This window comes from Salvelinus namaycush, chromosome 19 (assembly GCF_016432855.1).
Source record: "Salvelinus namaycush isolate Seneca chromosome 19, SaNama_1.0, whole genome shotgun sequence".
Taxonomy (NCBI): Eukaryota; Metazoa; Chordata; class Actinopteri; order Salmoniformes; family Salmonidae; genus Salvelinus; species Salvelinus namaycush.
Genome location: NC_052325.1, coordinates 49,918,131 through 49,946,096, shown reverse-complemented (window position 1 = coordinate 49,946,096; position 27,966 = coordinate 49,918,131). Strand labels below are relative to the sequence as shown.

At 41.4% G+C, this 27,966-nt stretch overlaps 2 protein-coding genes across 4 annotated transcripts; both read left to right on the top strand.

Annotated features, from left to right (window-relative positions):
- The first annotated feature begins 6,950 nt into the window (after window positions 1-6,950).
- LOC120064489 (COP9 signalosome complex subunit 8) lies at window positions 6,951-26,999 on the top strand. Of its 3 annotated transcripts, XM_039015102.1 has the most exons (8): window positions 6,984-7,064; window positions 8,600-8,753; window positions 9,066-9,140; window positions 9,242-9,290; window positions 12,166-12,298; window positions 23,784-23,891; window positions 24,114-24,176; window positions 26,367-26,999. In XM_039015102.1, exons 2-8 carry the CDS (start codon window positions 8,704-8,706, stop codon window positions 26,444-26,446), a joined length of 558 nt encoding a protein of 185 aa, XP_038871030.1. In that variant the 5' UTR covers window positions 6,984-7,064; window positions 8,600-8,703; the 3' UTR covers window positions 26,447-26,999. The 3 variants fall into 3 exon arrangements, with proteins under 3 accessions (XP_038871029.1, XP_038871030.1, XP_038871031.1); XM_039015101.1 differs by lacking the exon at window positions 8,600-8,753 and having other exon boundaries at window positions 6,951-7,064; window positions 9,066-9,136; XM_039015103.1 differs by lacking the exon at window positions 6,984-7,064 and having other exon boundaries at window positions 8,750-8,753; window positions 9,066-9,136.
- On the top strand, window positions 16,106-18,148 carry LOC120064488 (E3 ubiquitin-protein ligase TRIM63-like). The gene has a single exon (XM_039015100.1). The coding sequence runs from the start codon at window positions 16,985-16,987 to the stop codon at window positions 18,038-18,040; it is 1,056 nt and encodes a 351-aa protein (XP_038871028.1). The 5' UTR covers window positions 16,106-16,984; the 3' UTR covers window positions 18,041-18,148.
- Window positions 27,000-27,966: the final 967 nt, after the last annotated feature.

The window sequence follows — 27,966 nt, the reverse complement described above, 5'->3', positions numbered from 1 at the left end:
GTGAGGCCGGTTGGACGTACTTCCAAATTCTCTAAAACGATGTTTGAGGTGGCATATGTCAGAGAAATTAACATTAAATTCCCTAGTAACAGCTCTCGTGGACATTCCTGCAGTCAGCATGCCAATTGTACGCTTCCTAAAAACTTGTGTGACAAAACTGAACATTTTAGAATGGCCTTTTATTGTCTCCAACACAAGGTGCACTTGTGTAATGATCATGCAATTTCAGCTTGTTGATATGCCACACCTGTCAGGTGGATGGATTATTTTGGCAAAGGAGAAATGCTCACTAACAGGGATGTAAACACATTTGTGCGTATGGAACATTTATGAGATCTTTTATTTCATCTCATGAAACATGGGACACTTTTCATGTTTCATTTATAGTTTTGTTCATTATAGGTTCAATATTTGCTAGCTAGCTAGCTAACATTAGGCTATAACTAGCAATGCAAATGGCTCTGAGATACGAATAATATTACTACACATATCAACGTTAGCTAGCGAGCCAGCCAGCTAACATTAGCTAGCTTGCTAACAGTATGCTTTAACTTGCAATGAAAACGACTGACAAAATTAGAAATGTATAATATATGAAAATGTAGCTTTCTAGAGACTCTCAAATCTTGATACATAGATGAACGCTTCTCCCTCTCTGTCACGGATGCCATGGTTGCCATTTGTTTGAAGATGTAGCTAATCCAGAGAGCTGTTTAATACAACGCCAGAATCTCCTTAGCTATCATTCTCTGCATCCACCGGGCATTCCACTGATTTCAAAACAGCAACACATTTGCAGTTCTTCATGATATTTAAAAAAAAAACACATTAGAAAGGATTACCTACACATACTGAGCAGCTCATGTTATAGACAGAAGCAGGCTACATGGCAGACCAATCTAAACTCATCTCTCAGCATGTCCAGCCCATCCAGTATCTCAATCATGGCTAGCGGTAAGGTTCCTGTCTTGTCTCATAACTTAACAATTGTATTTGTATTTACAGATGGACAGTTTGTTATTAAGGGACATAAAAGTTTGCATGTTCCAGATGGATTTTTTAAAAATTATAACATGAAAATGCTTCTCCTGTGAGGCACTGGACCGCAACATATGCCTAATTTCCTTAAAACCTCTACAGGATTGGTGCCCCCCCGCGGGACACTTGAGATAACATAGGCTAATGTGATTAGCATGAGGTTGTAAGTAAAAAGAAAATTTCCCAGGACATACTGTAGCTGATATGGGCAGAAAGTTTAAATTCTTGTTAATCTAACTGCACTGTTCAATTTACAGTAGGTATTACAGTGAAATAATACCATGCTATTGTTTGAGGAGAATGCACAGTTATTAACTTGAAAATGTATCAATAAACCAATTAGGCACATTTGGGCAGACTTGACACAACATTTTGAACAGAAATGCAATGGTTCATTTGATCAGTCTAAAACTTTGCACATACACAGCCAAAATTGGGATTGCGCCTAACCTAAAATAATACATTGTGACCTTTCTCATGCATTTCAAAGATGCATGTTTTTTCTTTCTTATCTGTTATGTCACGATTTCCACCGAAGGTGGCTCCTCTCTCTGTTCGGGCGGCGCTCGGCGGTACCGGTCTACTAGCTGCCACCGATCCCTTTTCTTTTTCGTTTGGTTTTGTCTGTCTTGTGTTCACCTGTGTCTAGTTTAGGCTAATCAGTGGGGTATTTAATCTAGCCCTACCCGCTAGGTTTTGTGCGGGATTGTTTGTGTATCTGTCGTTGGTTTGGGTTGCGTTTTGTTTGTTCTGTTAAACAGGTGTTTTCACGGGACTGTTTTCCCGCACGTTAGTTTAGTCAGAGGAGTGTGTTCCTCCGTGTTCGACTGGACTGCGTTCCTGTTTCTTAGTGGCTGCTGTTGTGGTCCTGTGCCTGTTCTGTTGATGGACTTGTAATAAAACACCCTTCTTGAAATTCTTACTCTCCTGTGCCTGACTCCACACCCACCAGAGAATCTGACATGTTATGAGAATTTTGTTATCAATGTTCATAAACGTCAATTAATCTACTCAGTCTGCAACCCAGAGTTTGTAATATTCTGGTTGAATGAAACAGACAAGAGTCCCAATTTACAAAAATCAAAGTGTTTATTCATGAGAACGTTCTAACATCAAAAATGCAAACCCAGTCTTTTTAACACACATAAAAAGTTCAAATCTTAAGTTACGCCTTACTCAGACAGTCTGTGTTTTTCCACTACACATATACATTGTTTAATCTGCAACATGTTTCATAATTTTCTGCAAGCCTAACAGTTTCTCCCCTCCACGGGTGGAGACAGAATGTCCTGTAAGGAACACAGTAGTCCAGCTTGTCTGTCGATAGCTCCTCTTATCATTTGTTTCACACTTGCACCCTGCTTACATACTAAAAAGGAACAAAAGGTCCTTGTTCTAATTCTGACTAAAACTACACACATCATCAGGTTATAGTTTTATGATTCTAATAAATTTCATACAATTATATGGTTTCAGATTGGAATTATTTAATCATTATCTTTAAACATATAAATTATTTTATCATTATCTTTTACCAAATCTAATGTGTTATATTCTCGAACATTAATTTCACATTTCCACAAACTTCAAAGTGTTACCTTTCAAATGGTATCAAGAATATGCATATCCTTGCTTCAGGTCCTGAGCTACAGGCAGTTAGATTTGGGTATGTCATTTTAGACAAAAACATTTTTTTTTAAAGGCCCGATCTTTACGCGTCGCACACACATACATACAGCTGAAGTCGGAAGTTTACATACACTAAGGTTGGAGTCATTAAAACGTGTTTTTTCAACCACTCCACAAATTTCTTGTTAACTATAGTTTTGGCAAGTCAATTAGGACCTCTACCTTGTGCATGACACAAGTAATTTTTCTAACAATTGTTTACAGACAGATTATTTCAATTATAATTCACTGTATCACAATTCCAGTGGGTCAGAAGTTTACATACACTAAGTTGACTGTGCCTTTAAAACAGCTTGGACAACTCCAGTAAATGATGTCATGGCTTTAGAAGCTTCTGATAGGCTAATTGACATCATTTGAGTCAATTGGAGGTGTACCTGTGGATGTATTTCAAGGCCTACCTTCAAACTCAGTGCCTCTTTGCTTGACATCATGGGAAAATCAAAAGAAATCAGCCAAGAGCTCAAAGAAAATTGTAGACCTCCACAAGTCTGGTTCATCCTTGGGAGCATTTTTTCCAAACGCCTGAAGGTATCACAAACACAGGCAAAAGCCCAGAGGAAAACCTGGTTCAGTCTGCTTTCCAATAGACACTGGGGAATGAATTCACTTTTCAGCAGGACAATAACTTAAAACACAAGTTCAAATCTACACTGGAGGTGCTTACCAAGACAACATTGAATGTTCATGGGTGACCTATTTATAGTTTTTACTTAATTTGGCTTGAAAATCAATGGCAAAACTTGAAAATGACTATCTAGCAATGGTCAACAATCAACTTGACAGAGCTTGAGGTGCTACTACAAGTATTGACTTGGGTTCATTTTCAATTAATTTGATTTTTTTCTCTGGAAACATGTTTTCACTTTGTCATTATGGGGTATTGTGTGTAGATGGGTGAGTATTAACCTTTTTTTTTTAAATCCATTTTGAATTCAGGCTGTAACTCTTCAAAATGTGGAATAAGTCAAGGGGTATGAATACTTTCTGAAGGTCCCTCAGTCAAGTATTGCATTTCAAGCGCAGATTCTCCTACAAACACAATGGGGCTTTTCTAAATCCTCATCAAGAAGGGCAGTGATTGGTAGATGGGTAACAGTAACATTGGACTACGTCAAATCAGTCCTTCATGGTTGAATTGTAGACCTCCACAAGTCTGATTCATCCTTTGGAGCAACTTCCAAACGACTGAAGGTACCACGTTCATCTGTACAAACAATAGTACGCAAGTATAAACACCATGGGACCATGCAGCTCAGGAAGGAGACGCGTTCTGTCTCCTAGAGATGAACATACTTTGGTGCGAAAAGTGCAAATCAATCCCAGAACAACAGCAAAGGACCTTGTGAAGATACTGGAGGAAATAGGTACAAAAGTATCTATATCCACAGTAAAACGAGTCCTATATCGACATAACCTGAAAGGCCGCTCAGCAAGGAAGAAGCCACTGCTCCAAAACCGCCATAAAAAAGCCAGACTACGGTTTGCAACTGCACATGGGGACACAGATTGTACTTTTTGGAGAAATGTCCTCTGGTCTGACGAAACAAAAATAGAACTGTTTGGCCATAATGACCATCATTATGTTTGGAGGAAAAAGGGGGAGGTTTGCAAGCCGAATAATATCATCCCAACCGTGAAGCACAGGGGTGGCAGCATCATGTTGTGGGGTTGCTTTGCTGCAGGAGGGACTGGTGCACTTCACAAAATAGATGGCATTATGAGGGAGGAAAATTTATGTAGATATATTGAAGCAACATCTCAAGACATCAGTCAGGAAGTTACCTGACTCAGTTACACCAGCTCTGTCAGGAGGAACGGGCCAAAATTCACCAAACATTGTGGGAAGCTTGTGGACGGCTATCCGAAACGTTTGACCCAAGTTAAACAATTTAAAGGCAATGCTACCAAATACTAATTGAGTGTATGTAAACTTCTGACCCACTGGGAATGCGATGAAAGAAATAATTCTCTCTACTATTATTCTGACATTTCACATTCTTAAAATAAAGTGGTGATCCGAACTGACCTAAGACAGGGAATTTTTACTAGGATTGTCAGAAATTGTACAAAAAAAACTGAGTTTAAATGTATTTGGCTAAGGTGTATGTAAACTTCCGACTTCAAGTGTATGTAAACATACACTGCCGGTCAAGTTTTAGAACACACTCATTCATGGGTTTTTCTTTATTTTACTATTATCTACGTTGTAGAACAATAGTGAAGACATCAAAACTATGAAATAACACATATGGAATCATTTACTAACTAAAAAAGTGTTAAACAAATCAAAATATATTTTATATTTGTCACGTGTGCTCTCCGGCCTCTAGGTCACCAGGGTGCTCGTTATGGTGCAAACCTGTCACCATCGTTTCGCGCATCACTCACCTGGACTCCATCACCTCCCTGATTATTTCCCCTATATATGTCATTCCCTTTGGCTCCTTCCCCAGGCGTCATTGTTTCTGTTCCAGTGTCATGTTTGTGTTTCTGGTTTTGTATTTAGTTGCGTTTATTTATTAAAATACCCACTCCCTAAACTTGCTTCCCGACTCTCAGCACACTCGTTACAATGTTTGAGATTCTTCAAATAGCCACTCTTTGTCTTGATGACAGCTTTGCACACTCTTGCCATTCTCTCAACCAGCCCCACATATGCTGAGCACTTATTGGCTGCTTTTCCTTCACTATGCTGTCCAACTCATCCCAAACCATCTCAATTGGGTTGAGGTCGGGGGATTGTGGATGCCAGGTCATCTGATGCAGCACTCCATCACTCTCTTTTTCTTGGTAAAATAGCCCTTTCACAGCCTGGAGGTGTGTTGGGTCATTGTCCTGTTGAAAAACAAATGATAGTCCTACTAAGCTCAAACCAGATAGGATGGCGTCTCGCTGCAGAATGCTGTGGTCACCAAGCTGGTTAAGTGTGCCTTGAATTCATCAGCAAAGCACCTCTTTCTCCATGCTTTACGGTGGAAAATACACGTGCGGTGATCATCCGTTAACTTCACTAGGGTAGGGGGCAGCATTCGGAATTTTGGATGAAATGCATGCCCAAATTAAACTGCCTGCTTCTCGGGCCCAGAAGATATGATATGCATATAACTGGTAGATTTGGATAGAAAACACTCTAAAGTTTTCAAAACTGTTAAAATAGTGTCTGTGAGTATAACAGAACTGATTTGGCAGGCGAAAACCTGAGAAAAATCCCTTCAGGAAGTATTTTTTTGTTGTTGGTTTTGTAGTTTTCTATTCAATGCCATTACAGTATCCATTGACGTAGGACTCAAATTGCAGTTTCTATGCCTTCCACTAGATGTCAACAGTCTTTAGAAATTGTTTCGGGCTTGTATTCTGAAAAATCAAGAAGTAAGAGCAGTCGGAATGAGTGGACCCTAAAGTGTCACAGAGCTTTTTCATGCGCGAGACCGAGAGAGTGCCTTTCTTGTTTACCTTTTAAATTGACGGTGTTATTGTCCGGTTGAAATATTATAGATTATTTAGGCTAAAAACAATATAAACATCGTTTGACATGTTTCTATGAACTTTACGGATACAATTTGGATTTTTTTGTCTTCCTGTTTTGACTGCGTTTGAGCCTGTGGATTACTGAAGAAAACGCGTGAACAAAACGGAGGTTTTTGGATATAAAGAGACTTTATCGTATTAAAGGAACATTTATTGAGTAAATGAATGTCTGCTGAGTGCAACCATATGAAGATCATCAAGGGTAAGGGATAAATTGTATCTCTATTTCTGACATGTGTAACTGTTCTACTTGGCTGGCTACTGTTTGTAATGATTTGTCTAGTGGGCTATGTTCTCAAATAATCGTAAGGTATGCTTTTTTTATATATATTTTTATTTTCTAGAACAGTAGGAGGAAACACGGCTAGATAAGAGAAATAGATTAATAGGGGCCTAGCACTCCAATACAGTAGGTTGCGGTGTATGCAGCTTTCACTTGGTTGCGATCAACCAATACAAATTGAAAGAAGAAATACCCGGTATCTGGGTCTTCACTAGTTACCACAGCCACACTGTCACAAACCCCGCCTATTTCTACAATTTTTCATCTTAAAATGTGATTTTAACCATAATCACACTGCAAACCGTGCCCCTAACCTTAAATGAATACCAAGAAGAAAATGTTTGTATAAATGTTTTAAATACCAAGCCAATTGGACTTTGTGGCTGTGGTAACTACAAGTGCAATTGGAAACCCAGTATCTGGTCGAATGACTGATCTGGGCAGCAACAAAATGCCTGCCGCAGTGATAATGGGTGAAAATTATGATAAACTTTTAGAGCAGTGCGAAACACAGGAGCTTGAGGTAGTTATGTATTTCTTCAAACTTGTATAATTTAAATGTCGGTGTTCGAAGATAATCGCTTTGGTTTGTGTTGTAGCTAGCTAAGTTACCCATCCACACACACTAACTAGGTAACGTCAGCGAACACAACATGTCTAGCTAGCTAGATCATAACGTTACGGTTAAGTTGAACAAAGCTAACGCTGCAGGAGCTGTGAGTGAAAGTAGCTAGCTACACGACCGTAGTTTGCTAACTTAGCTAGTTATGATGTTGCTAAACGTATAGCTAACGTTAGTGCTTTTGCTCCGTTGTTTACGTTTGGTGTAGTTGGCTGTTAAGTTCACACACAGACACACTAGCGTTAGTTGGCAAACAACACATCTAACTAGCTAGCTCATGACATGAAACTGACTAACGCAGTTCATTGAATGAGTTGTGCGTAAAGTACCTTGTTACCCGTACGTCAGTTGGCTAGTGCTTGCATTTGGTCCGTTGTTTAACCGTACGTTTTGTGTTGGTGGCCTACTCTTTGATGGTATGCACAGACAAGGTTTTAAACTAAGCTTCTAAATGTATGCTACTCTTTGGTACATACCTAATTCAGACTAGTGGCTTTAAAGGCTACATTCTTAGCTTGACACTGGAACATTAATGCCAGATGTCCACCGGATACAAATGCGTTTTGCCATATATCTAGCCCGCATTTTCCTTATTTGATACATGTGCTTCGCAAGGCTGCAGAATATATATATATATATATATATATATATATATATATATATATATATATATATATATATATATATATATTACCTTTAACTAGGCAAGTCAGTTTAGAACAAATTCTTATTTTACAATGGCGGCCTAACCCGGATGACGCTGGGCCAATTGTGCGCCGCAATATGGTACTCTCGATCACGGCCGATTGTGATACAGCCCGGGATCGAACCAGGGTCTGTAGTGACGCCCCAAGCACTGCCTTAGACCGCTTCGCAACTCGGGAGCGTCACTTGGGAGTTTGCATGGAGAAGATCATTTTCGCCCTGTTCGACCAAAGCTTATAATTAGAACAGAAAAGTTATTCTCCTATCGACCTACTGGTTTCATAGGTGGGCAGACCTACCAGCAGCCTGACTCACACAATGGCGCATTATAACAATTAATCTAGTTTGTTCCTGTTCTGTCTCCCATCTTTAGCATCATCAATACACTTAACTGGTTGTTCCCATATAGATTACTGATTTAAAATCAGTAGCTGGTCCTGCATGATGGCATGCAAAATGATGCACAGAACAGTTCTGCGCATATTCATTTTGCAAGCCATTCTGTTAGGGCGCAATACCCAAATGTAGAAATGATGAATTGTCCCAGTGTCATTCTTACCTGAGACACATTTCCAGTCGTTCAGCCGGTGTCTTCTCATCTCTAACTACACAATAGTGATAATGTGGCCTCTGTATGGTTCCTCCCATGTGAACTTTTATGATCTTTTTTACCACTGCATGGTAATGCCATATCTCCATGTTTCCAACTTGGCCATATCTCCATGTTACAGTGCGTGTTTACGGAAAACAGACTGAAGACAGTTGACTACTTGTGCTAATTAGCCATCTGCGTCTCCTAACACCTGTGTGTAAATGGAAGACTGATGCCCCAAACATGTTGTCACTGAAATATATTGTCGGCTGCAACTGTTTTAACAATATACAGTAAGTGTGTATTTTGCATTTGTGACATTTGATTTGATATGAAAAGTAGAGGGATTTGATTCTAGAACCGTACCGCAATTGAGAATCGATTCAGGATTAGATGGAGTATTTGGCTGTTTTGACTTCGAGCCAATTCGCCTTTAAACAGAACATGTAAGGTCCTTGGACTGTATGAATTAACGTATGCTCCTTTACTCCATTTTTGGGCTATCCTAAGTCATGAGGGTGCTACCAAATTTGGAACTTCATGAGTAATTGGCTTGAATGGTCTGACTATAGGCATTGACTAATTCATGCTCTTTTTATTGCCAGGCTCCAGGTGGGATTGCTACCCCTCAAGTGTATGCCCAGCTGTTGGTGCTCTATCTACTGCACAATGACATGCAAGTCAGGCTATGCCTTTCCAAAAGCCCTTCTAAAGATAAGATTTTCTGCCCACTGAGACATGATTGTAATTAATTGTCAGGTGACTTTTTCTCTTTTTACAGGAATAATGCAAGGTACTTGTGGAAGCGAATTCCTCAAGCCATTAAATCGGTGAGAAGGGTTAGAATTTCTCATACTAGATACTAGATAGATTTCTCATACTAGATACTAGATAGCTGTAAATGTCTTAGTGTCAAAAGTGTCTTTTTGTTAGTAGGTATGCACATTTCGGGTCAATTTTGCTGCCGACTGACCGACCCTCATTAACCGGACAACAAATAGATTTTCTCTCTCCAAACAGTCAAATGTCTGACCAACAAAATATAATGCATGCACACAAGACATTTTAAGAGCTTAATGGAAACATGCAACAATTTAATTTATTTTATTTCACCTTTATTTAACCAGGTAGGCAAGTTGAGAACAAGTTCTCATTTACAACTGTGACCTGGCCAAGATAAAGCAAAGCAGTTTGACACATACAACACAGAGTTACACATGGAGTAAAACATACAGTCAATAATACAGTAGAAAAAAATAAGTATACAGTAATCCCTCGTTTATCGCGGGGGTTACGTTCCGAAAATGACCCGCGATAAGTGAAATCCGCGAAATAGAATTTTTTTTTTTTTTTACAATTAGCAACTATTACATGTATACAAATACAGTGACTCACGTGTAGGCCGTTTCGTCGACATTATGGGTTTAGGAGATGTTCGAAATTACAAGATAATTTGGCCAACTTAATGTAAATTTGCCAAGCTGTTTTATGTACGTACACATAACTGCACGAGACGACAAAATGATAGCACAATTCGTAGCATGTTTTGATACAAGAAGCGGGAGTGAGTTTTTAGCGAATCAGAATGCAGAGCACAATGCACCAAAAAAAAAAAAAAAATGCATTATGAAAATCCGCGAAATAGCGAATCCGCGATAAGTGAACCGCGAAGTGGCGAGGGATCACTGTATACAATGTGAGCAAATGAGGTAAGGGAGGTAAAGGCAAAAAAAAGGCCATGGTGGCGAAGTAAATAAAATATAGCAAGTAAAACACTGGAATGGTAGATTTGCAGTGGAAGAATGTGCAAAATAAAGATATAAATAATGTGGGGCAAAGGAGCTAAATAAATACAGTAGGGGGAGAGGTAGTTGTTTGGGCTAAATTATAGATGGGCTATGTACAGGTGCAGTAATCTGTGAGCTGCTCTGACAGCTGGTGCTTAAAGCTAGTGAGGGAGATAAGTGTTTCCAGTTTCAGAGATTTTTGTAGTTCATTCCAGTCATTGGCAGCAGAGAACTGGAAGGAGAGGCAGCCAAAGGAAGAATTGGTTTTGGGGGTGACCAGAGAGATATACCTGCTGGAGCGCGTGCTACAGGTGGGTGCTGCTATGGTGACCAGCGAGCTGAGATAAGGGGGGACTACCTAGCAGGATCTTGTAGATGACCTGGAGCCAGTGGGGTTTGGCGACAAGTATGAAGCGAGGGCCAGCCAACGAGAGCGTACAGGTCGCAGCGGTGGGTAGTATATGGGGCTTTGGTGACAAAACGGATGGCACTGTGATAGACTGCATCCAATTTATTGAGTAGGGTATTGGAGGCTATTTTGTAAATGACATCGCCGAAGTCGAGGATCGGTAGGATGGTCAGTTTTACAACGGTATGTTTGACAGCATGAGTGAAGGATGCTATAGCAAGCCTATTGTCTTAGTTAAAAGGCTAAACGCCTATTATTGAACATGCAACTTCTGTAATGAAACAGTTAATAAAACCCCATTTTCAAACATTTTCCAAAATGCAATTAATGTGAAAACACCGTTCCTAAACAGGGCACCAAATGCGAGTGGTTCCGTATGTGACAGAGGTGAATCTCAAACATAGAAAGAGGGTAATCTAATAGCAACAACTAGGATGGGTTGCTAATATGACTAGGATTGTGGCTTTGGCTTCTGGACAACGAAGGAAAGTTGATATGAAAACCAATAGAACAGGAGAAAAATGCTGGTTAATGATATTAAGTCTTTATTAAATAATTACCTCCCAAGTTTTGAAGCAAGGTAAGACGTGCCTCATTATTTTAATCAAAGCAAAACTTTCAGATTTCAAACAATTATACTGCCTCAAGCTCACATTGAAAAGTGGTGGGTGACGCGATGAGAGCCTGCCTATTGTTGACTAGCCTATGCACTCGAATGGGAGGGACTCTTTAAATTACGAGTTGAGTTTGAGAATTTAAAATAGTAGCTCTTAATCGTGGCCATCAAAACAGTTAACATGCAATTGCATTTAGAATTGTTATTTGTTGTGCAATGGCTGGGCTTATAAAAGCACATGCTTCACTACAGATTTTTAAAGAGCTACACTGTCTGACAGGTGATAGGCCAGGCAGCCCTGGTCCTAGAGTGCTGCAGGAAGACCAGGTGTGTTGAATTTAGGCAATCGCTGTACTGATCAATTCATTCAGTTGGTCAGGTGTGGTGCCTAGTGTTGGAACTAAAAAATCCTGCGGCACTCCAGGAACAGGGTTGCCTACCCGTAATAGGCCATTCCACTCCTAAAACTGGGCTCTATGCTGTGCCGGTGGGATAATCTACATGACAACTAATGAATATACACATGTGCTAATTTAATTACTAAATTATGCAATTTAACCTATAGACTGATGAGCATGACCAATCAAATGTATTTTCAGCGGCTAACCGATTTAAACGGTTATCCGTTAACATCCCTAGTTGTTAGACAAAAATGTTAAAGCTCTACTGGGAACCCGGTAACTATTGAAAAGGTACTCATCATATAATTTCACACGTTAAAAATGATGGTAGACAAGTGGGACCTGCCCTGCACGCTGAATTAATTCAACACATGAGAATGAGTGTATCCAATGTGTCACTAGCAACAAGATTCCTAGCCTGCATGTCATTCATTATAGTCTAGGCTCCAATGTATAGTAATGTCAGTGAATTGGGTTGAAACATGTGTGCAGGCAAACCTAGAACTGACGGCCGTGTGGGCCGTGGGTCAGCGTATATGGCAGCGAGACTTCCCCGGGATCTACTCGGCCATCGCAGCTCACCAGTGGTCTGAGAACATCCTGCCAGTCATGGAGGCCCTGCGAGGTACTGTCACGGCCGTGCACTTTTCTGTTACCAATTGCACACACCTGACCTGAATGATGGCTTGCACTTAAAAAACATCCTACACACATCTGTGGTCCAGGTTTTCAAATATAACATTAGTCCTGCAGGGGATCTTAGAATATGCATGCTGTTTTGTTTTTGTATGTCTTCTGGTGAGAAAAACATATTCTATAGACTTTTACTGGGTGTTATTGAATACAGTCCAGAGTAATGTTACACAGTGAGTGATTGACTGCAGATTTGTTTGAGGCTCACTGTATTGACCTGTTGAGACAGACTGAACTCTTGCTTAGGCTTTGTCTCTCACCAATTTACTATATTCATAGCCTAAACCCGAGGCTAGACAAGAAGAAATACATTGGATAAGGATAGATTTGTTAGATGTTCACACAATCAGCAGCTCCATGTTTTTCATGTTAGAATTAGCTTTGGACAATTTGTAGCAGGATTAAATGTGTTGGGTAGTTGATGTAAGAATTTGTATTCTTACTTAAATTATGAAACTAGTGGCCCCACACTTGTTATATAGCACATTTTGCAATGTTTACAGTTGAAGTCGGAAGTTTATCCAAATACATTTAAACTCAGTTTTTCACAATTCCTGACATTTAATCCTAGTAAAAATTCCCTGTTTTAGGTCAGTTAGGATCACCACTTTATTTTAATAATGTGAAATGTCAGAATAATAGTAGAGAATGTTTTATTTCATCACATTCCCAGTGTGTCAGAAGTTTACATACACTCAATTAGTATTTGGTAGCGTTGCCTTTAAATTGTTTAACTTGGGTCAAACGTTTTGGGTAGCCTTCCACAAGCTTCCCACAATAAGTTGGGTGAATTCTGGCCCATTCCTCCTGACAGAGCTGGTGTAACTGAGTCAGGTTTGTAGGCCTCCTTCCTCACCCACGCTTTTTCAGGTCTGCCCACAAATTTTCTATAGGAATGATGCCACTCCAATACCTTGACTTTGTTGTCCTTAAGCCATTTTGCAAGTATGCTGGGGTCATTGTCCATTTGTAAGACCCATTTGCGACCAAGCTTTAACTTCCTGACTGATGTTGCTTCAATATATCCACATAATTTTCCTCCCTCACGATGCCATCTATTTTGTGAAGTGCACCAGTCCCTCCTGCAGCAAAACATCCCCTCAACATGATGCTGCCATCCCCGTGCTTCACGGTTGGGATGGTGTTCTTTGGCTTGCAAGCCTCCCCCTTTTTCCTCCAAACATAACGATGGTCATTATGGCCAAACAGTTCTATTTTGTCTTCAGACCAGAGGACTTTTCTCCAAAATGTACAATCTTTGTCCCCATGTGCAGTTGCAAACTGTAGTCTGGCTTTTCGATGGCGGTTTCTGAGCAGTGGCTTCTTCCTTGCTGAGCGGCCTTTCAGGTTATGTCGATATAGGACTCGTTTTACTGTGGATATAGATACTTTTGTACTTGTTTCCTCCAGCATCTTCACAAGGTCCTTTGCTGTTGTTCTGGGATTGATTTGCACTTTTCGCAAATAAACTGTATACAGTTGTTGGAAAAGTTCCTTGTGTCATGCACAAAGTAGATGTCCTAACCGACTTGCCAAAACTATAGTTTGTTAACAGGAAATTAGTGGAGTGGTATGTAAACTTCCGACTTCAACTGTATGTATGTGTGTGCGACTCGTAAAGATCGGACCTTTTACAATCTTACATTGTAGTCTGCTGCCTATTGAGGGTTCTTGATGATCAAAAGGGGTGGCAGGTAGCCTAGTGGTTAGAGAGTTGGGCCAGTAACCGAAATGTTCACCGGATCAAATCCCTGAGCTGACGAGGTAAAAATCTGTCATTCTGCACCTGAACAAGGCAGGCCGTCATTGTAAATAAGAATTTGTTCTTAACTCACTTGCCTAGTTAAATAAATAAGAGGGTGCCACTTGCATCCTACATAGGCCTACATTGTCTCCCAGCTGTGAAGTGGTAATAGGGGGCAAACATAAGGGAGCTTAAAGTTGGAATCCTGAATGGTGAAACTGCCATGTCCATTTGCTCTATAAGAATAACAAAAAAGTTACCGCAAACAACAGTTTTTTCTCCCAATATTGCACACGTGAAAGAACAGCAGCATATGTATATTTACGATGCGTAATGCTCCCCAGCTCTTCTTTGTCAAGCGGACAGTGGAGCTGTTTCCCAATACTGCGGATTCCATCTTTAACTTCTTGCCGCACGGATCTCTTTAGCGGGATCATTTTCGTAAACAACAGCTGAATTGCAGAGCGCCAAATTCACAAAAAAATACAAAAAATATTTATCATGAAATCACAAGTGAAATATACCAAAAGACATCTTAGCTTGTTGTTAATCCACCTATCATATCAGATTTAGAAAATATGCTTTACAGCGAAAGCAATCCAAGCGTTTGTCAATCACTAGACAAAACAGTAAGAACAGCTAGCCTCAAATTAGCTTGGTCACGGAAGTCAGAAAAGCAATAAAATTAATCGCTTACCTTTGATAGTCTTCGGATGTTTGCACTCACGAGACTCCCAGTTACACAATAAATGTTATTTTTGTTCGATAAAGATTAGTTTTATGTTCAGAAAACCACAGTCTCGTTCCGGTCCTGAAAGGCAGACAAATTCCAAAAAGTATCCGTAATGTTCATAGAAACATGTCAAACGTTTTTTATAATCAATCCTCAGGTTGATTTTAACATACATAATCGATAATATTTAAACTGGACGGTAACCTATTCAATACTACAGAGAAAGAAAATGTCGAGCTACATCTCTCGCGCGCAGGAACTAATCAAAGGACACCTGACGCGTTTTGAAAAATCTCGCTCATTTTTCAAAATAAAAGCTTGAAACTATGTCTAAAGCCTGGTCACATCCTGAGGAAGCCATTGGAAAAGGAATCTGGTTGATACCCCTTTAAATTGAGGCGGGGCAGGCAACGGAACAGGGATTTTTCCAAATAAAAGGCACTTCCGGGTTGGATTTCCTCAGGTTTTGTTATACTCACAGACAATATTTTGACAGTTTTGGAAACTTTGAAGTGTTTTCTATCCTAATCTGTCAATTATATGCATATTCTAGCATCTGGACCTGAGAAATAGTCCGTTTACCTTGGGAACGTTATTTTTTCCAAACATAAAAATTCTGCCCCCTAGCTGAAAGAAGTTAAGTTTTTGTAATACCTCATTGAAAATGAATAGGCTCTATAAGAACAAGAACAAATTGTCCCATTGATGCACAGCATGATATGATACAGTTCACCTTGTTTAATCTAGCCCTTTAAACCATACGCAGCATCACACCATTTAGCCTACCACAATTGTTCAAAAAATATAATTTTTCTTGATTCTCGAAATGACAGTAGTCAATCTAGATGAGTTTATTACAAAGGTATTGTCACAAGGTTATGAAATGGACAGATGAGACGGCGTCTTCTTAAATGACACTAAAATATCCATCAGTAAGCTCCTGCCTCTGCAGATAGGAGTGTCATATGGAAACACTTATGACCTTCACTGCTCACACTCCCCACGTGTAACCACCTCTAACTTTTGGACCCTGGTAGACCCATACATGAAGTCACTCATGCGGCAAGGTTAAGAATAGCTCATGCCTGGTGCTCACTGTTCTTTATTTTGATAAGTTTTCAACGTCACAGAATGTGCTACACATTTAGAGTTACTCAAGACCATCTTCATTTCCACGATCTGGGGTTTAACCTATAGCTGACCGCTTGTGTAATATAACGGCAATAAATCAAAATTAATGTCACCGGGAGGTATTTTATTCTGCTTGTTTTGTTGGGGCAGTTTATCGCGTAAGATGTTGGATTCAAAACACCATTCAGTGGGCATATGTAGAAGGGGCAAAAAAAGTATGTCGTGAGAAATAATATAGATATTTTTTTGCATATTTATAGGATGATGGTGCAATGCGTGTCATGAGCATGAAACATCAAACAGTGGGTTAGGGGGTCTGCCACAGAGGGTGGTGTTGTGAATGCTCGCTAAGAGATTTATTTAATCTACTGAAGTGCTCTGATATGACCAGAGTCTATAAGTAGGCTACGCCAGCGAGAAAGGTGGTCAGCTTTATGAAGCCTATGTTGGCTTTGTCGTAATATTCCTGGAAAACCAGCTTGTCGTAAACAAAGTCAGGGGTGTGTTGACGTGACAAGGAATGCTGTTTACCCTTAAGGAAACCTCCCTCAGGTGCGACTGCTCTGGGACAGTCACATGGGGGGCTTTATCACTGCTGAATGTACTCCTGGCCCGGTCAGATTTCTGTCACTGCGGGAGGGGATCTCGCTCCTTGTGTAACATATGACACATGCAGCAGCCAGTGGGTGGGGGCCATTTTCTCAGAAAAGAGTCTGGCAAACAAGCAGGGAGGAATGTGTTCCCTGGTTGGTGGGAGATATCGGGTGTCGCAGGCTGGTATAAAGGACAGGGCTGCTATTCCCCAGTCAGAACAGATGTCAGCACTTCAGCGGACACTGAAGCAGCTACCAAAGAGAAAGGTTCAGCCCCCAGCCTCCATAGTTACTGGCTTGTTAAAGCCTATAGGAGAAGAAGCAGTCGTCCAAGACCCACTGTGAAGTTTGAGAAGGCTGTGTCCAAAAAGAGACTCATCTTTTCTAGGCCAACATTAAGGAGAAGCCTATTTCAGCATGGACGTCCAGAGGACAGGCTCGGTGGTGCGTCCACCAAGCCCCATGGAGAGCCTGGAGAAGCAGCTGAGCTGCCCCATCTGCCTGGAGATGTTTACTAAGCCCGTGGTCATCCTGCCCTGCCAGCACAACCTGTGCCGTGGCTGTGCCAGCGACCTCTACGACTCACGCAATCCCTACCGCTTCTCGGGCGGTGTCTTCCGCTGCCCCACCTGCCGCTTCGAGGTGGTCCTGGACCGCCACGGCGTGCACGGCCTTCAACGCAACCTGCTGGTGGAGAACATCATCGACATCTACAAGCAACAGCAGGAGGGCGGCGGGGGTAGTGGCAGCGGAGACAGCACAGAGACTCCATTGAAGCCCAAGGACTCTAAGGAACCCATGTGCCAGGAGCACGAAGAGGAAAAGATCAACATCTACTGCGTTACCTGCCAGATGCCCACCTGCTCCATGTGCAAGGTGTTTGGCCAGCACAAGGACTGTGAGGTGTCGCCGCTGGCCAGTGTCTACCAGGTGCAGAAGGGCGAGCTTAGCAACGCCATCGACGCCCTGGTGGCGGGCAATGGGCGCCTTCAGGCCCTACTCAATCAGATGGAGGACGCCTGCCGGGCGGTGCAGGACAATGCACAGCGCGCCAAGCAAAGCTTAGGTGAGCGCTTCGACCTGCTCTACGCTGTACTGGAGGAGCGTAAGGGCATGCTGCTGGAACAGATCGGCAAGGAGCAGGACGAGAAGGTGACAGCATTGCGGGCGCTGGCCCAGCGCTATGGCGAGCGACTGCAGGCAGGCTCAGAGCTGACTGACACGGCGGTTCAGGCCCTGGAGCAGAGCGGTGCTGCCGAGTTCCTGCTGGCCTCCAAGGGCCTGATTATACAGACTAAGGACACCGCCAAGAGCTCCCTGGGCGAGGAGAGGCCCGAGCCAGGCTTCGAGAAGATGGACCACTTCACACTGTCCACGGAGCATGTGGAGGTCGTCCTGGCCAAGATGGACTTTGGAATGGTTGACGATGACGAGTTTGAGGATGCGGAAGGGGACGAAGAGGAGGAGGAGTGATGAAACTTGAAAATATACGAACTGAACAAATTAACTATTTACTACTTTTGAAGGTTCTTAAACCTGAATGTTCATGGCAGGGACTTTAGTTTCAGAGATATTAAGATAATTTAGGAGGAAGGAAGGAAGGAAGGAAGGAAGGAAGGAAGGAAGGAAGAAGTTGGTTGAGTCAGAATGTTTTCGTAAGTAGTGGATTGACTTGAATACACAATGGCTTACCCCAGTTTGAGTGCAATATTTAGGTTTTTGTACTCTTAAACTTTGCCATTTTGTAAACTATAGTTTTTTTTTTATACTTTTGTATTTCCATATCAGATTTATTCAGATCTATTTATGTACTTTAGGTTGAATACACTCTGGTTGTTTACACTTGAAGACTTTATCAGGTGTAGAGATTGAGATGGGAATAAAGTTTTGATTTGTGATTTCTCATCTGCATCTAGAATGCCTGTGGTTGTATCAAACGGATAAATGCTTGAATTGATTGCGTGCCCTCAACTGGCAACAGAATATTTCGACAGATCTGTTTTCGTCGCAACCTGAAATAAACAAGCAGTTATTTCTTTGTTTTTATCAGATTCCGATTATTTCAAGATTGCTTTTCATTCCTCCTTTATTCAAGGTACAGAGAAACACACATGCATACCAGGCAAATCAGTTTGAAGTTCAAAACATAATGGTTTTGCAAGATAACTATAATTTGGGCGTTGTCCCAATATGTTGTTACTCTCACTTGGCATGTGCCAGCATATAAAAATAAAAGCCCTTGCTAAGTCCTCAGTGGCAAGCCTTTGCTGGTGAAGATTGGGGGGGGGGGGGGGGGGCTATTTTTAAAAGTTAAGATGTTGAGAAATGACAGAGGCCCTGGAATAGAGTGTCAGTGAAGGTCAGGTGGGGGTCCTGTTTCTCCTCCATTAAGTACCATCCCCCTCGCTCAGCAACTACCAACTCCTTTCTGAAGAGGAGGCATTTGGAGGGGCCGGCCCACATGACTAGTCATCTTTGGATAGTACCCTGCCAGTCAGCTGGTTCAATGGCTTCTGCCATCTGTTCTTGTAGTCTCGAAATTCCTTTAGAATGAGTTGTAATATTTTATCAGTGGTGCTAGCAACGGTCATCAACATTGTTAAAAGGTTTTAAGAACAATTCTAATAAATGCAACAGTTAGACAATGGATGAAGACACTCCAAACTTTATATATCAACTGAATTAGAGCACAAACATTTTACTGGGGCAGACAAATAATTAGTTCAGGGATTTTGGTGGGAATTCCATTCTTACATTTATTGTCAAAATTCACTTTTTTCTTAGAATGCACTTGTATGCATACTAATGGTATCAGAAAATCTAAAAATATTTTGTTCAAATACAGAAAATGATGTGCCTAATTTGAATAAATATATATATTTTTCACCCATCTACACACAATACCCATAAGTGAAAACATTAGCAACATATTTTTTTTGCTAATTTATCTTTTTTAATGCAGAAATACACAATCTCATTCACAACCCTGAGTCACAACTTTGTAGAAGCACCTTTGGCAGCGATTACAGCTGTCTGTCTTTCAGGGTATGTCTCTTAAGAGTTGTCGACACCTGGCTTGTGCAACATTTGCACATTTGATTATTTTCACATTTTTCAAGCTCTGGCAAATTGTTTTATCATTGCTAGACAACCATTTTCAGGTCTTGCCATAGATTTTTAAATAGATTTAAGTCAACTAACTCAGCTAGGATTTTGCCTGTGCTTAGATCCATTTGGTTTATATTTTTATCTTGAAAAACTCCAGTCCTTAATGATTACAAGCATACCCATGACATGATGCAGCCACCACTGTGCTTGAAAATATGGAGAGTGGTACTCAGTAATGTGTTGTATTGAATTTACCCCAAAACATTCCACTTTTTGTATTCAAGACAAAAAGTTAATTGCTTTGCCACATTTTTTTGTGGTATTACTTTTAGTGCCTTGTTGCAAACAGGATGCATGTTTTAGAATATTTTTATTCTGTACAGGCTTCCTTCTTTTCACTCTGTTCAATTAGGTTAGTATTGTGGAGTAACTACAAGGTTGATCCATCCTCAATTTTCTCCTATCTCAGCCATTAAACTCTGTAACTGTTTTAAAGTCACCATTGGCCTCATTGTGAAATCTCTGAGCGATTTCCTTCCTCTCCGGCCACTAACTTAGGAAGGACGCCTTTGTAGGGACTGGGTGTATTGATACACCATCCAAAGTCAAATAACTTCACCATACTCAAAGGGATATTCACGTCAATGGGTGCCCTTTGCAAGGCATTGGAAAACCTCCCTGGTCTTTGTGGTTGAATCTGTGTTTGACTGAGGGACCATACAATTATCTGTATGTGTGAGGTACAGAGATGAGGTAGTCATAAGAAAATGTTAAACACTATTATTAGTCCATGCAACTTATTATGTGACTTGTTGTTAAGCAGGTTTTTACTTCTGAACGTATTTAGGCTTGCCATAACCAAGGCGTTGAATACTTATTGACTCAAGACAATTCAGCTTTAAATTTTTTATTAATTAGTACAAATTTCTAAACTTAATTCCACTTTGACATTATGGGGTATTGTGTGTAGGCCGATGCCCACAAATCTACATTTAATCCATTTTAAAACCAGGCTGTAACGCAACAAAATGTGGAAAAAGTCTATGGGTGTGAATATTTTCTGAAGGCACTGTATCTTAACGATAACATAGCAGGCTTAAAAGAAATGCCTGTAACTAGATCCCCTACCTACTGGTCTTGACGAGAAGGAAAAAACTGTCGGCAAAAGTTAACTTCTGCACTGTTCAACCAATCCCGTAAATGTGGAGGATTTAAGATGGAGTGTCGCCTCGTTAACGTCCAAAAGCGGAAGTTTTTGTCACAGGCTCTTTTCATTTCCCATGAAAACTGAAAAAATCTGGTTGTTGATGACTCTGCAGAGGCTACACCTATCTAAAAAAAAAAATGTACATTGTTTGTGAGATCAGACATTTCACTATAATCCGAGTGCTCATTTTCCAAAGTAGCTTTCATTTCAGCGCATCTCATTTCTAAACATTTCAACTCTATTAAAAAAATTAACACCCATAAAAAGTGATCTTCTATTTCTTGTGGTATGTGTATGCGTTAAATCCCTGACAAAGCTTAAGCGTTCTTATAGATTCAACAGAAAGACAATCTATTCCTTTGAGGCCATTTCAGCCATTACCGGGGTGTGTTTAACATTACGAACGTTTCCGTGGTCGTAACATTAACAGGGAAAAACGACCGGCACAAGCAAGAATAAAATGAACGCAATCAATCCAGCGAGATTTAAGTGACATTGATTTTATACCCCTCAAGCACAGGAAATGCAGTGCATTTGGAAAGTATTCAGACCCCTTGAGTTTTTTCTACATTTTGTTACATTACAGCCTTATTCAAAAATAGATTGAAATAGTTTTTAAAATGTATTTCATCTACACTCAATATCCCATAATGACAAAGGGAAAACAGGTTTAGAATTTTTTGCAAAATTATTTAAAATAAAAACATACCTTATTTACATAAGTATTCAGACCCTTTGCTATGAGACTCGAAATTGAGCTCCGGTGCATCCTGTTTCCATTCAGCATCCTTGAGATGTTTATACAACTTGATTGGAGTCCACCTATGGTAAATTAAATTGATTGGACATGATTTGGAAAGGCACACATCTCTCTATATAAGGTCCTACAGTTGACAGTGCATGCCAGAGCAAAAACCAAGCCGTGAGGTCGAAGGAATTATCCGTAGAGCTCCAAGACAGGATTGTGTCGAGGCACAGATCTGGGGAAGGGTACCAAAACATTTCTGCAGCATTGAAGGTCCCCATAAACACATTGGCCTACATCCATTCTAAAATGGAAGAAGTTTGGAACCGACAAGACTGGCTGCCCGGCCAAAGTGAGCAATCGGGGGAGAAGGGCCTTGGTCATGGAGGTGACCAAGAACCCGATGGTCACTCTGACAATGCTTTAGAGTTCCTCTGTGGAGATGGGAGAACCTTCCAGAAGGACAACCATCTCTGCAGCACTCTACCAATCAGGCCTTTATGGTAGAGTGGCCAGACGGAAGCCACTCCTCAGAAAAAGGCACATGACAGCCCGCTTGGAGTTTGCCAAAAGGCACCTAAAGTAACAAGATTCTCTGGTCTGATGAAACCAAGATTGAACTATTTGGCTTGAATGCCAAGCGTCACGTCTGGAGGAAACCTGACACCATCCCTACGGTGCAGCATGGTAGTGGGTATGTTTTTCAGGGACTGGGAGAATAGTCAGGGTAGAGGGAAAGATGAACAGAACACAGTACCGAAAGATCCTTGATGAAAACCTGCTCCAGAGTGCTCAGAACCTCAGACTGGGGCGAAGGTTCACCTTCCAATAGGACAACGACCCTATGGACAACGACCCTCAGCACACAGCCAAGATAACGCAGTAGTGGCTTCAGGACAAGTCTGAGTGTCCCTGCCAGAGCCTGGACTTGAACCCGATAGTGGTGCAGCTATGCTCCCCATCCAACCTGACAGAACTTGAGAGAATATGCAAAGAAGAATGGGAGAAACTCCACAAATACAGGTGTGCCAAGCTTGTAGCGCCATACCTAAGAAGACGTGATACTGTAATTGCTGCCAAAGGTGCTTCAACAAAGTACTAAGTAAAGGGTCTGAATACTTATGTGATATTTCAGTTTAGAATTTTTTTATACATTTCCAAACATTTCTGAACTTGTTTTTGTTTTGTCATTATGGGGTATTTGTGTGTGTGTGTAGATTGATGAGGGGGAAATCTGTAACGTAACAAAATGTGGAAAAAGTTAAGGGGTCTGAATACTTTCCGAATGCACTGTAGATGGCTGAGAAAGACATCCTCATGTGGGTTGGGCATTTTGTAGGTCTACTTAAAAAGGCAGGACCAGATACGTTTTCAGATAATAAGTTTGATTTATATTACATGGGCACACCAGTTGATAATGCTCTGGCTCTTAATTGTGCCATATACAGTAGGCTACATAATGTGGTTGGAAGGATATCGGTTGAATTTCTGGGCAAATTCCGGTAGTTAATACCAAATTTGTTCAGAAAATTAAGTAACATTGATAACAGGGGGCTCTTTTGGGAGAAGAAATGGGGAAAAACCCCGGACAGTCACTGCGCCCGTCCTCGCAGCTGTCTCCACTCGTCCCAGTTGTTATGTTACCACCGGTAACACTGTTGTAGCGGATGGGGGGTTGTTAGTACACACAGACTGTTGCTAGGCTATAAAGTGCGAAGGCGATAACTTTGGGCTTGTTCATTGAAGCTGTCGGGGCATCAATAAACATACAAATCCATCACAGGTGTAAGCCAAAGTCTGGTTTGCCGTCAGCTGTGAGGCTAAATTGTTTTGCAATGTCGTCATAAGGAGCAGTTGACCCACTCTTGACTCGGGACCAAATCATACTCTGACCTTGTTTTGTGCTCTCCTTTTCCTTACATCCGCCTTCCACTGTAGGCCTATTTGACTTGCTATTTCTCAGTCCAAGTATAGACAAATTGTTATAAGCACTGCTACATGAGTAGTACAATAATATTACTTTTTGACCATGGGGCTGGACTCCACGTTGTGCAGTTTACATGAGGTGTTATTAGATTTTTTTCGTATGTTTGAATGACAAAAGGTCCCTCTCAAATGCGTACATCTCACGTGTGTACCCATCTTTATTCCCACAGAGACCACTCGTCGGAGGGCGTATGGCCTGGTGGCCCAGGCGTACACCTCCATCATGGCAGAAGACTTTGCCGCCTTTGTGGGCTACTCTGTGGAGGAAGCCGTGAAGGGTAAGCAGAAGCGGTGCAGAACCTAATCTATACTCACTACCATCTGGCTACTGGATCAATAACACCGTCGTATACCATATCCTTAATCTCCTCATGTGACTTTTCAAGTTTAGACCTGAAAAAAGTGTGTGTCTAACTTTTCCCTTTTCCTCTCTTCGCTTATTTTGCCCTCCTTTTCTCCGCCCAACCCTACCCTCTCTTATCACTTTCTCCCTCCCACAGGGGTGGTGAGCCAGGGTTGGCAGGCAGACCCTGCCACCAGGATGGTAATGCCCCAGAAGCCAGGTAGGTGGCGCTGTTGCCCTTCTCTTTTCTCCCGTCAGTATGCTATTTGTCATGCCTGAGCCTTTTTCCCCCGACTTTGCCCAATCACGCCCTCTTCTGGTGCTGATAGCATTTTCCAACCAGACTGTCACTCCCCCATACGCTCCATTTAACCATATGCCGTGTGTGTGTGTTGTGTGTGTGAGAGAGAACCCGGTCCAGAGCTGTGAATTATGAGGTCATTCATAGCTGGCTTAGACACTGACTCTACTCCTCCTCACCGCCCTTACTTTCCCCTCCTCTCTCCCTCTCGTGTATTTGTGGCCTCTCATAGGTTTTTCTTTGCACATTTTCATCCCCATATGACTGTTCTGTTTCCTTTGCCTGGCCTACCTCCTGAGACATTCTGTCACTGTGTAACTGTTAAAATACAGGTTCAGGAATGAGCAACATCCGATATCCCTTTATTTCTCACACATCATGCTTTATTTCTTCCCCCCCACTTGTGCTCTCTTTCATCCACTTCGTAACCATAGTTCTCTCTTGTGCTCGCTCGTTGTTCACTCCCTTTCCTCCTCTTCCCCCTCCCCTCAACTCTCATCACCACATCCGCCCTTTTCCCTCCAATCCTAACTCTCGACACGCCCAGTGGGTGGCTTGTTGATCAGTCTTGTTTGAGACGCATTTCTTTATGGAAACATTTTTGCGGGACCTTGTAACAGCCCCCTTTCTCTAATCAGCAGAGCATCATGCTGAGAATCTGTGGCACATATGTTCATCTGACTTGATCCGTCAGCCCCTCGATTAATCCTCTCGCACCTCAATTTTTCTTACATTGAATCAGCATACAGAGCCTTTGAGCAGAAAATCTGCCAGACAGCGCTTTCATTTGCCCAATCATTGCGCAACAATGCTAGATGCAATCTTGTGTTAAAATATATAAATATTTTTTGTCCCACGCCATATTATTTTTATTTCTCAACTGGAAATTGAAGCACGCTTCCCATTTGCTTTTTAAATGCATAGGCAAATGAAGGCAGGTGTGTCACACCACTTTGCAATGAGCTAGAGGCCGTATGCATAGCTTCTTAATTGTTTGAAACCTGAAAGTCTTACTACATATTATGAGGCATGTTTTACCTTGCTTCAAAGTAGCCTAGGCAAAATCCGACCATATCAGTGGAGGCAATTAGCCTATTTTTATAAAGACTTCCATATGCCATTGAAACCTGTTGCCCATTTCTGTCATGTTCATGTTGTTTGGCACCAGCGGAGAGCATTGACCATATCCCTGGTGAGTGCTCACTGCACATATTGTCGGGTCAGTGCCACTTAAGTTTGTTTTTGGGCAATAATTTCCTCCTCCAGCTTAGATGAGTGTCATGTTCTATTTGTCTTACCTATTATATGGACAACATCGTTTTCTATTGATCTGTTTGTCAGTGTCAGCAGAGTGGGCTACCCTGTAATTAAAAAAGATTCTGCCAATGTCTGCAGTATTATAAAGTGTAGTAGAATTGAATGATACGTCTAAATAAAAAGCTTAGTTTTTCCCGCGCAAAGAAAGAAAAAACATCTGATTATAGCCTAGGCCTCTCTGCTATATGCGCTCAGCCATGCATTGGACAATCTTTTTTGCGAACAGTGATTGGAGTTATATTATTAGCCTAAATTATGACTATACACTCTACTCATCAGATTCCGAATAGTAGGCTAATTTACATAAGTCTGCAAAAAACGGTCGCATTTTTATGGTGAAAATTAGCTTCCCCGAACTCACGCACCGCCTAGGCTAGTGGATTTTCGTTACTCGTCTTGTTGGCTGAGGAAAAGTAAATGTCAACAGTTATTCTGTCATCTACAAAGTGCGCGGTAAGTAAGAGACACGTCATTGCATCCTCGACTTGCACGTTCCGTTGAGATGAATTCACTATAATCTGAATGTGATTTCTGTCATTCCCGATCACCGTTGGTGGATGCCTTTAATTAGGTTACGCACCCAATGCATAGGCCTATGGTTCCGGTAAATGTCTAAAATGTCTGGTGAATGGAAATGCTGCTGGTCAAATGTCCTGCACCACATTTTCATAACGGAAACTCTGAGACACACACACACACACACACACACACACACACGGATGGAGGATGCTACATGGTAGAAGACTTGGCTCTGTGAGGAATCCCTCTTACTCACTCTCTCTCTTTCAACAGATCCTCCCCCTGTATCGCTGGTTCCAAACGAGCAGCAGCTGGCCAGACTCACTGACTACGTGGCGTTCCTTGAGAATTGATACATTTCCTTCAGCCCTGTTTGTCTGCCATGAGGAGGACACCAGAACGCCCCTTTTCCCAAGCTTAGATGGACACACACACACGCAGGACCTCAAACTGACCCCCCTTGTGCATGATTGTGGTCATGTCTTTTGTGGGGTAAAACTCATTTTGAACGGCTGGGCCTGGCTCCCCAGTAGGTGGACCTATATTCCCTCCGAGGCCCACCCATAGTTGCGCCCCTGCTCAGTCGTGAAATCCATAGATTAGGACCTAATGAATTTAGTTCAATTGACTTTATATGAACTGTATCTCAGTATAATCTTTGAAATTGTTTGCATGTTGCATTTGATATTTTTGTTCGGTATAGTATTTGAGGATGCACCTTATCGCTACATGCATTTATATGGTTTCTCAAAAGAGTGGCGTGAACCTCTTCAGGTAAGAGATGACTCATCAGGTTATTTAGAAAATGTAGGCCCTTCTCTCCAACAACACCCTTCCATCTATAGACTGCTTTTCAATTACGGTTTGTGTTTTGACTTGTGAATAAATGCTATGGTTTGTTTCTAATTCTGAACTTGGTGGTTTTTGGGGGGCAGTCCCTGCAAACAAGAAAAGTTGTGACTTTCTAGTGTAAGTTGTCTGTGAGAGCAACATTCCACGAGAAGGGTGGCCTAGACGTCCCTCCCTCCCCACATTGCAATGCAATGTGCTTCACAGAAGAAAATAACAACAAATAAAATAAATATTTACTACACAACAAACATAAGAGGATAAAAACAAAAGAATAACTGAATGACAAAACAGAATCCTAAGGAAAAGCGAAGCTAAAAAGGTGTGTTTTAACACAGTTTCACACACTCAGATTCTCTGGCAGGCTATGTATGTCTCTAGAAGTTTGGCACATGTAGCCACTGGGATTTTTTTCCCATTCTTCAAGGCAAAACTGCTTCAGCTCCTTCAAGTTGGATGGGTTCTGCTGGTATACAGCAATCTTTAAGTCATACAACAGATTCTCTGTTGGATTGAGGTCTGGGCTTTGACTAGGCCATTCCAAGACATTTAAATGTTTCCCCTTGAACCACTCGAGCGTTGCTTAAGCAGTATGCTTAGGGTCATTGTCCTGCTGGAAGGTGAACCTTCGTCCCAGTCTCAATCAATAATACATATCTAAGTTTAGCTATCTTAATGAACCAGAAAATCTATAGCTTTTTCTGGTTGTTTATCATAGTTCGCTGGCTAACTCATTGAGCCTGTGTTGTAGTATACCTCTATGGTCCTGTTTATGGTGTGTCGGTGTCAGTCAGGCTGGTGGTAACTGGACCCGAGCTATCACTATTCAGTGAATCCGTCACTCCCTGTCTTGTCTGATATGCATATCAACAGCGCTCGTCATCCACATGGGGGCCAGCTGTAAAGTTATATTGAGCAAGGACGCATCACTGTATTTGAACTTGATGACATAGAGAAGGTAGACAAAGTGAGGGTAGTTTCTGAGCAGTTTGAGATAAAGTTGACTACCATGAATGTGTGAACT

Excerpts from the sequence above, each read along its gene's own strand:
- LOC120064489 (XM_039015101.1), top strand. The coding sequence starts at position 6,969 with ATGACTGATCTGGGCAGCAACAAAATGCCTGCCGCAGTGATAATGGGT. Across the intron at positions 9,137-9,241 it reads TATCTACTGCACAATGACAT|GAATAATGCAAGGTACTTGT; the intron begins GCAAGTCAGGCT and ends CTCTTTTTACAG. Across the intron at positions 9,291-12,165 it reads TTCCTCAAGCCATTAAATCG|GCAAACCTAGAACTGACGGC; the intron begins GTGAGAAGGGTT and ends ACATGTGTGCAG.
- LOC120064488 (XM_039015100.1), top strand. The coding sequence starts at position 16,985 with ATGGACGTCCAGAGGACAGGCTCGGTGGTGCGTCCACCAAGCCCCATG.